The sequence below is a fragment of the Aptenodytes forsteri genome, unplaced genomic scaffold (assembly GCF_000699145.1).
Source record: "Aptenodytes forsteri isolate BGI_AS27 unplaced genomic scaffold, ASM69914v1 Scaffold64, whole genome shotgun sequence".
Lineage (NCBI taxonomy): Eukaryota > Metazoa > Chordata > Aves > Sphenisciformes > Spheniscidae > Aptenodytes > Aptenodytes forsteri.
In genome coordinates, this window is record NW_008794786.1 from 580,845 (window position 1) to 588,909 (window position 8,065).

General features: G+C 59.6%; 1 protein-coding gene across 2 annotated transcripts in view; it reads left to right on the forward strand.

Moving 5' to 3' along the window:
* HDAC7 (histone deacetylase 7) overlaps positions 1-6,789 on the forward strand; it is a 48,951-nt gene extending 42,162 nt beyond the window's left edge. For both annotated transcript variants that reach the window (XM_009274404.2, XM_009274405.2), the window contains 13 exons: positions 117-250; positions 879-999; positions 1,259-1,308; positions 2,469-2,576; positions 2,807-2,862; positions 3,098-3,185; positions 3,494-3,613; positions 4,070-4,167; positions 4,262-4,380; positions 4,578-4,711; positions 4,820-4,904; positions 5,152-5,290; positions 5,910-6,789. In XM_009274404.2, the coding sequence (XP_009272679.1) occupies positions 117-250; positions 879-999; positions 1,259-1,308; positions 2,469-2,576; positions 2,807-2,862; positions 3,098-3,185; positions 3,494-3,613; positions 4,070-4,167; positions 4,262-4,380; positions 4,578-4,711; positions 4,820-4,904; positions 5,152-5,290; positions 5,910-5,955 (1,298 nt within the window). In that variant the 3' untranslated portion in view covers positions 5,956-6,789. The remainder of the gene's footprint in view (positions 1-116; positions 251-878; positions 1,000-1,258; positions 1,309-2,468; positions 2,577-2,806; positions 2,863-3,097; positions 3,186-3,493; positions 3,614-4,069; positions 4,168-4,261; positions 4,381-4,577; positions 4,712-4,819; positions 4,905-5,151; positions 5,291-5,909) is intronic.
* Positions 6,790-8,065: the final 1,276 nt, after the last annotated feature.

Sequence of the window (8,065 nt, forward strand, 5' to 3'; positions counted from 1 at the left end):
TCCAAGCAGGACTTGCCCATCTGGCCCCTTGACTGCCATCCTGGTCCAGCGATGCTGGCAAGGTTCAGCTCTCTTACATTCTGTCTCGGGACAGCAGCTCTCCTTGTGCATTGCAGGGCTGGTTTACGACTCGGTGATGCTCAAACACCAGTGCTCCTGCGGCGACAACAGCAACCACCCAGAGCATGCGGGCAGGATCCAGAGCATCTGGTCCCGTCTGCAGGAGAGAGGGCTGCGCAGCCAGTGCGAGGTGAGCGCGAGCGGCAGGGTGGGAGCCGGACACCTATCCAGGAGGGGGATGCTGGTACGAGCAGATCTCGTGCTAATGGTGTGCTAGGGTATCCTGCTCCCACCTCCATCCCTTTTGCTCCCAGATCTTCTCAGCCTGTTTACCACCATTATCCAGAGGGCTTGGACTTGCCCATTGCTGGCAGTGCCAAGTTGGAGCATGCTGCTCTGACCATCTCCAGCTTCGGACGGCAGCAGGAGTCTGCTGTGCTGGAAGATGGGCGTAGGGAGAGGCGTGATCCCTACTGAAACAGGGTGTTTTGCCAACTCAGGGAACATCAGTGTCAGTTCCAGCCTGTTAGAAACCTTGCCCTGGGCTGACTGGTCCACGCAGGGCTCTGCAGTGGTAGGAAGGTGGTGCTGGCATTTCCTGCCTGATCTCTGCAAATGGGGGGTGCTCAAGTTCAAATGCAATGCAAGAAGCACGGCACTCAGCCTTGCAGCTGCCTTCCCAGCTGTGGTGACATGAGGTGTGGCTGTACTCGTGCATCAAGACGTGCCACCTCCACCCTTGGAGGCTGGTGTGCGTGGGTGGGAGAGCCCGCGTCTCCCACCTGGAGCAGCTTGGTCACAGGCCCTGTCTGCCACAGTGTCTGCGGGGACGCAAGGCCACCCTGGAAGAGCTGCAGTGTGTCCATATCGAGCGCCACGTCTTCCTCTATGGCACCAATCCCCTCAACCGCCTGAAACTGGACAACGGGAAGCTGGCAGGTGAGTCCACATCCACACTGCTCCCTTGGGCGGCCGTGCCCTCGCTTTCTGCCCGTCCCTGCCCGCACATCCACACCAGATCTCGGAGCACCCTCAGCCGTGGGGACCGCACCAAGCAGCTCCCCTGGAGGCTGGTCCTAATTCTGGCCGAGCAGCCAGGCCAAACCTCCCTCCTTGGTACCCCTGTGCCATGCACCCTGTCCCCCACTATTCCCCAGTTTCTCAGCTCTGAAGTCCTCGCTGTCCCCTCTCTCTGCAGGGATCCTGTCACAGCGGACGTTCGTCATGCTGCCCTGTGGAGGGGTGGGGGTAAGTGCTCGATCTCTGCTCTGGCTGGTTTTGGACGGGGTTGTTCCTTTCTTCTGTCCCCAGCGAGGGCCTCCTCATGGGCTTGAGTGGAGAGGGAGTTCCCGAAGCCTTTGGGCTGCCAAGGTTGGGTAGCCTCAGGTGGGAGCACTCCATCTGTGGGCAAGATGTCATTGTATCAGAGCTTCCCCCTGTCCTTGGGATGGTCCTAAGCATCCCACCCTTGAAAGGGGATCCTTTATGCCTCCTTACTCTAAGGGGCCCAGGAACCAGAAGCCCCTCACAGCCATTTCTAAGAGCCCGGGGAATTAGAAGGGAGCAAGCTGGCGGGACGGCCGGGGGAAGCTGCAAGCTGTGGTCTTCGTTGAGGGAGGGGAGCGGTGTCGTGGGGACAGCAGCTCGCCACTTCTCTCCAGACACTTCTGTGGCCTCTCCTTTCACAGCTTGCCGTCCTGGTTTCTCTCCATTCATTGCGTTCTCCTCTCTTCCTCTCTCTCCCCTGTCTCTGTCCTTCTCTCTCTCTTTCAGGAAGGGTCTCACTCCATGCCTTCCTGCTGCCTCTTCTGGTTCTTCTCCTCTCCTTGCCCCTGCTGCTGGGCACCAGCTCTTCTCAGCCCCGTTTGCATCTACTTTCCCCGCTCTGCCTCCCCCTCCCTGCCCTCCTCTCGCCCGTGCCCCGAAGGCGGGGGGGCTGGAGCTGCCCCTCTCTGTGGGCAGAGGGGAGCCTTTGAGTTGCACACATGGCGTTGATCAGAAGAGACTTGAGTTTTCCGGCTCTGGCTCGGCCCTTGACGTGATCCTGATCAAACCAAGATGTTTGGTTAAACAATAAAATAAGATAAAGAAGGTAACGAGCGTTTTCTCAGTCACTCCTTCCAGCCCCTGAATGCAGGGTGAGATGCTCTGCGCAGAGCTCAGCTGGGGGCTGGGGCTGACAGCAGGCAGAGGGAGCTGCCATCCTGGCCAGCAGCACCAGGGAGCCGCTGGGGAGCTTGCCCCATTGCGTGCGAGGTGGTCCGGCTTCATGCTGCCCGGCCCTTCAGCCTGCACAGGACTTCAACCTCTGGCCCTGAGCAGGGCGGCTGGCAGAGAGCGTGGGTCCCGTGACTGAGATCTCCTCCACCAGTGCCTTGTCCCTGTCTGACCGATCCCCTTCCTTCCAGGTGGACAGTGATACCATCTGGAACGAGCTGCATTCCTCTAACGCTGCCCGCTGGGCCGCGGGCAGCGTCACGGAGCTGGCCTTCAAGGTGGCCACCAGGGAGCTGAAGGTAGGCTGGCTTCGTGTGGAGGTCCCAGAGCTGTGCATTGCCCCATGGCCGGGCAAGAGGGGGGCTGTGGGGTCTCGCCAAGCTGGCACTGGGTGCTCCCAGCCCTGCGCTGCTGCGGGCTCTGTCCCTGGCTGTCCCCATGCGGCAGGACCGGCCAGCCGGGCTGTGGAGGTGGTGCGTGATGCTGGGGGGCAGCAGCTCTGACCACCTCGCCTCTGTTTTGTCCCCAGAACGGCTTCGCTGTGGTGCGGCCACCCGGACATCACGCGGATCCTTCCACCGCCATGTAAGGGCCCTTCCCAAGCCACAGGGCTTTGGGCTGGCACATGGGAAGCCCCAAAAAACATCTCCTTGGCTCAAAATCACTGATCGCTCCAGACTAACCTCCCCCGGGACCCATCTGTATCCAGGCCGGAGGGAGAGGGGAGGGAGAGCCCACCCTTTGGGGAGCACATGAGCCAGGAGGAAAGGGTGCTCAGGAAGGGCCTGAGCGTTAACCAGCTCCAACTCCCTCTTTGCAGGGGATTCTGCTTCTTTAACTCGGTGGCCATTGCCGCCAGGCAGCTGCAGCAGAAAGGGAAACTCAGCAAGATCCTCATTGTGGACTGGGTAAGTCCCCTCTGTCCCCCAGCTCCTCCCCAGGACGTCCCCAGGAGCGGGTGTCTGCACCTCCTCCCAGCTCTGGTTTGGAGCTAGACCTGAGAGCAGCGAAACCTCCTCCTTCGGGGACCAGCTGCAGGAGCATGGCTGGGAACCCCCCGGCGTGTCAGGATGGGGGAGCAGGAGCAGATCCTGGGGATGGGGGACCAAGCCCTGGAGCAGGGTAGAGATCCAGTTGCTTTTAGCTCCGTTAGGCTATTGGGCCACCCTCAAGGCTGAATAAAAAGAGCGCTCTCCCAATCTCTCTCTCCCTCTAGGATGTTCACCATGGCAATGGGACCCAGCAGGTCTTCTACAGAGACCCTGACGTTCTTTACATCTCTCTGCATCGTCACGATGATGGCAACTTCTTCCCCGGTAGTGGGGCCGCTGATGAGGTAAAAAGCACCAACAGGCTGCGAGGTCTGTGCAGCTCTGCCCAGGGACGGCAGCGCTGGTGGCGAAGGTGCCAGCCAGCAGAACAGGGCGCTGCCGGGTTTGAGGAGAGGGTAGTTTTGTGTCAGCGTCTTGCCCATTGATGCCTGATCCTGCGTAGTTCACCCAGCTGGCTGCAGAGCCGAGGCTTTGTCCCAGCCTGCAGCCAGCGTCGCGGGGATGGTGACTGATGACTGCGAGGCTCTGGGAAATGTCAGGAAAACGCCACAGCTTCTGCTGTTCTTCAGCAAGCTTTGCAAACCCAGCTGGCTCCCATGGCCCTGACACAGGGCAGGGGGTCCGGGACACCCAGCCCTGCCTCCACGGAGCCTGGCAGCGATGGAGCCTGCTCAGGGCACTGCCCCAGCATCCCTGCAGGCCACATCCAGGCTTTCACTGCTGTCCTTACTCTCTCACAGGTTGGTGCTGGCCCTGGCGAGGGATTTAATGTCAACGTAGCCTGGACTGGAGGGCTCGACCCCCCCATGGGTGACCCTGAGTATCTGGCTGCTTTCAGGTACTGTGCCTTGTGTTTCTGCTCATCTCCCCTTTCCTTCAGTGTCGGGATGAGCCAGCACTTAACACCTCTTATTTGTTTTTTACCCACGCAGGACGGTGGTGATGCCAATTGCACACGAATTCTCCCCCGACGTGGTGCTGGTGTCGGCCGGCTTCGATGCGGCTGACGGCCACCCACCGCCCCTGGGCGGCTACAAAGTCTCTGCTAAATGTAAGGAGGTGGAAGCAGCGCCGCTAGCTCAGGGCAGGTTGTTCTCGCTGCCCACCCAGGCTGGGACCGTGGCATAGGGGTGGCAGCTCTCCAGGGAGCTGGGGAAGATCTTTGGGGTTGTACCAGCCCATCAAGGGCCAGGGCCCCAGCGTTTCGGGCAGGAAGGCTGACAACCACCCCTCGGACTTCTTCTCCAGGCTTTGGCTATATGACAAAGCAGCTGATGAGCCTGGCTGGCGGAGCCATCGTCCTCGCGCTAGAAGGTGGCCATGACCTTACGGCCATCTGCGATGCATCCGAGGCCTGCGTGTCAGCTTTGCTGGGCAACGAGGTGAGAGCTGGGGGTCAGCGAGTTGTGGCTGTGGGGCTGTACTGATGCTGCAAGCCGAGCCCTGGGCACAGCTCCCTCCTGTTGACCCCCCATGTCTTCCTTTGGCAGCTGGACCCTCTCCCAGAAGAAAGCATGAGGCAGAAACCAAACCCCAATGCTGTGCGCTCCTTGGAAACAGTGATCCAGGTCCAGAGTGAGTGTCCCAGGGCCGGGGGCTCAGTTAGTTAACGTGGAAGGGCCAAGTGTTAGCATTTCCTCCCCTCTCCAGTAAACCCCATGACCTCCAAAGGGACACTTGGCATAAAAGACCCCAGTGGAGCCCTCCGTCATCATCCTCCTCATGGGAGAGTGATGCCCCATGTGTGCACTCACTGCAAGGGAAGGCCAGAGACCTTGGACACCCCTATCCTGGCACCTCCTGATTTTTGCTTCTCCTGCAGGTAAATATTGGGTGGCCGTGCAGCGCTTTGCCTCCAAGCTGGGCTGCTCCTTCCTGGAGGCGCAGCACCACGAGGCAGAAGAGGTGGAGACAGTCACAGCCTTGGCCTCCCTCTCGGTGGCCGTGATGGTGGAGAAGAGGTGATGCTCTTAATTGATCCTGGGAGATGTGGGTGCCCCTCACTCCCTGTGTGCCTGGGTCTAAGCCTTGCTGTCACAGGGGTGGCAGCAGAGAAGGGCCATGTCCTACAGCCAGATGGGCTTCTGGGAGGTCAGGACATTGCTGGCTTTAAGCAGGTCTTGGGCTGTGGGAGATAGAAATTATAACCGTCCTCCCCACCGAGGGCTCTGATCCTGCAGCCCTCACATCCCGGCAGATTTGGCCCCAGCGTTCAGCATCGGTGGGTGGTGGGGTGAGGTGCTGCATCCATGTGGTCAGGACCTGGATTGGCTTCTGGGGGATTCAGTGCTGGGCTCTTCCCAAACAAGATGAAACCGAGACCAAATCCTCTTTCCTTCCTTGGAGGCTGGAGGTGTGGGGGTTCATCACCTCCTTTCAGCACGGTCCCGACCTGCCCACCACCTTTTCTCATCCTCACCAGGACTCAGCCAGAGTCTATGTAGGTCTCAGTGCAGCTGGAAGCTCTCGGAGGCTTGTTGTGTAGATGCTGGACTTGCCAGAAGGCTGCTCGATGCTGAGAGGGATGCGTCGTCACACAGGTCTCCTCCTCGTCTCATGTGTTGTATTTCTCCATTTCAGGCCACAAGATGAGCCGATGGAGGAAGAGGAGCCCATGAACCAGTGATGAGCGGTGACGTTCTCTGCTCCCCTGCTTCCAGGATGTGGCTGGACTCTCCTGAGCCCAGCGCTCGCTCTTCACTCCTGGCTTCCCGTTTGCCACGTCATCCTCACTCCCCGAGTCACGGTCCTGAAATGGCCTGGACCTTTGGCTGCCGCCTCTGCAGGTCTCCCAGAAAGGATGCTCCTGCAGCTACCTGGAAGACGTCCTCCTGCTTGGGACCGATGGAAAAAACCACAAACTCCCTCTGCACGGCGTGGCCTTGCAAACCTAGACCGTGCCTGCAATCAGTCCCCAACCTTTGGGACCTGAAACCCCTCTGGGGACATGTGTGAGAGGCCTCCACCCCTCTGGCTGCGGTGGCAGCCGGACGCAGACCTGCCCTTCTCCTGGGATCTTCCTCACCTTTGGGGAAGGGGTGGGTGTTGGGATGGATGTTGTGGCAGTGCTGCGGGTGGTTGGAGCTGCCTTCGGGACTGCACCCAGAGCTCCTCTCCGGCCGGGCAGCGATGCCTTTGAGAAGCAGCTCTGTGTTTTGCTCGGGAGGGACAGGCTCTCCGTGTCTTCTCGCGAAGGCTTCCTGGCTCCCCTTCCTCTGGTAGGGCACAAGGAGGAAGCGAGTGTGACGGTGAGATGGGGTATGACCTCGTTCTGCATGAGAAGGTTTTGGACAGCCGTGCGTGATGCGCTGATCGCCTTGCAGCTGGGGAAGAGCAAGGGCTGGAGTGTCTGCAGTGCCCAGGATTGCACCCGTGGGACATCCTAACCACTAACCAGAGCGTGAACCCTCTGGTGCTGGGGCTCTGATTTGCACTATATACAATTGACGTGTGCTAATGTGAACCTTACGTACTCTTCTTTCCATGGGAATTTTGGGAACAAACACCTCTTCGTGTGGACATTACCAAGGTGCCTTGAGCCCTTTTCAGCAACCCACTGACCTGAGGATCTGTATCAACGTAGACCCCTGTAATCCCTAAAGCAGGGGCAGCCCAGCTGTCTTCCAGTCACCCCCCTGAGCCCACCCTGCAGCTGCACCCCAGCCCAGCCCCAGCACCCCGATGGGCTCCTCTTCTCCAGCTGAGATCAAATCGAGTCCTGTTGCCCTCTGCTTGGTGCTCAGCTCCCCCAGGGATGCCCGAAGCCCCAGCAATACAGCACCTGTCTCTGTCCAGGCTATCTTGGGGTGACAGAGGCAGGGTCAGGCCCCCTAAAATGAGGTGTCCGTTTAGATTTGCCTTCTTCCCATCTCGTACTGCAATAGGGCATCATGTGGCTCCTCACTCCGAGAGCCTTCCCCATGTCTTCCCTGTGTCCCATGGGTTGCCCCACAAGGACAGGTCACCGCTCGGGTGTCATGGTGCTGGGCTGCAGCGGGGTTTGGGGGACAGCTGGGCTGGGGCGGAGGGGGTGGACGGGACACTGAGACCTGGCTGAGCTCGGGGGGTGGCCAGGTCTGTCTGCAGGCACAGGGAAGAGATTTTGTAAAAAAAAAACAAAAAAAAAAAACAAAAAAAACCCCCAAAAAAGTAACAAAGAAGGAGAAAGAAAACAAAAAAAAAAAAAGGACCTTGGAAGAATAAAACATTTCTGTGTCTCAGACTGCCCAGAGCTGGGGTCCAGCAGCGCCGTCCCGTGGCACAGACACCGGGGAGGGTGTGAGTTCCCTTACGGCCGGGTGACACGCAGAGAAGTCATCGTGGCCACACTGCAGCACTGCCCATACCTCCCTGACGGCTGCCTCCTTGCTGCCGGGGCTTGGGTACCTGTGCTTACGCTGCAAGGTGGTCCTGGGATGGGGGCCCCTTCACCGCAGCCTCTTGCTTGGACAGGAGAGAGGGCGTCACATTGCAGTGGGACAGCTTGGGCAGGAAGGGGTTAAAAGAACACCCCAAAACCTCTCTGTGTCTTCTCCAGAGCCTGGCATTTGTAAATGCTGTCCCTCCACCCTGTGGGTCTCCCCCCCACACACAGGTGGGCTGTGGGGTGGTGGGAAGGACCGGCTGCTTCTCCAGCCTTGGGACACTTGAACGTTTCTGGTGTCCCCGAGCCAAGGCTGGTGCTGCCACCCCTCTCCCCCAGTGCCAACCACTGCCCCCCCCCCCCCCCGCTCCCC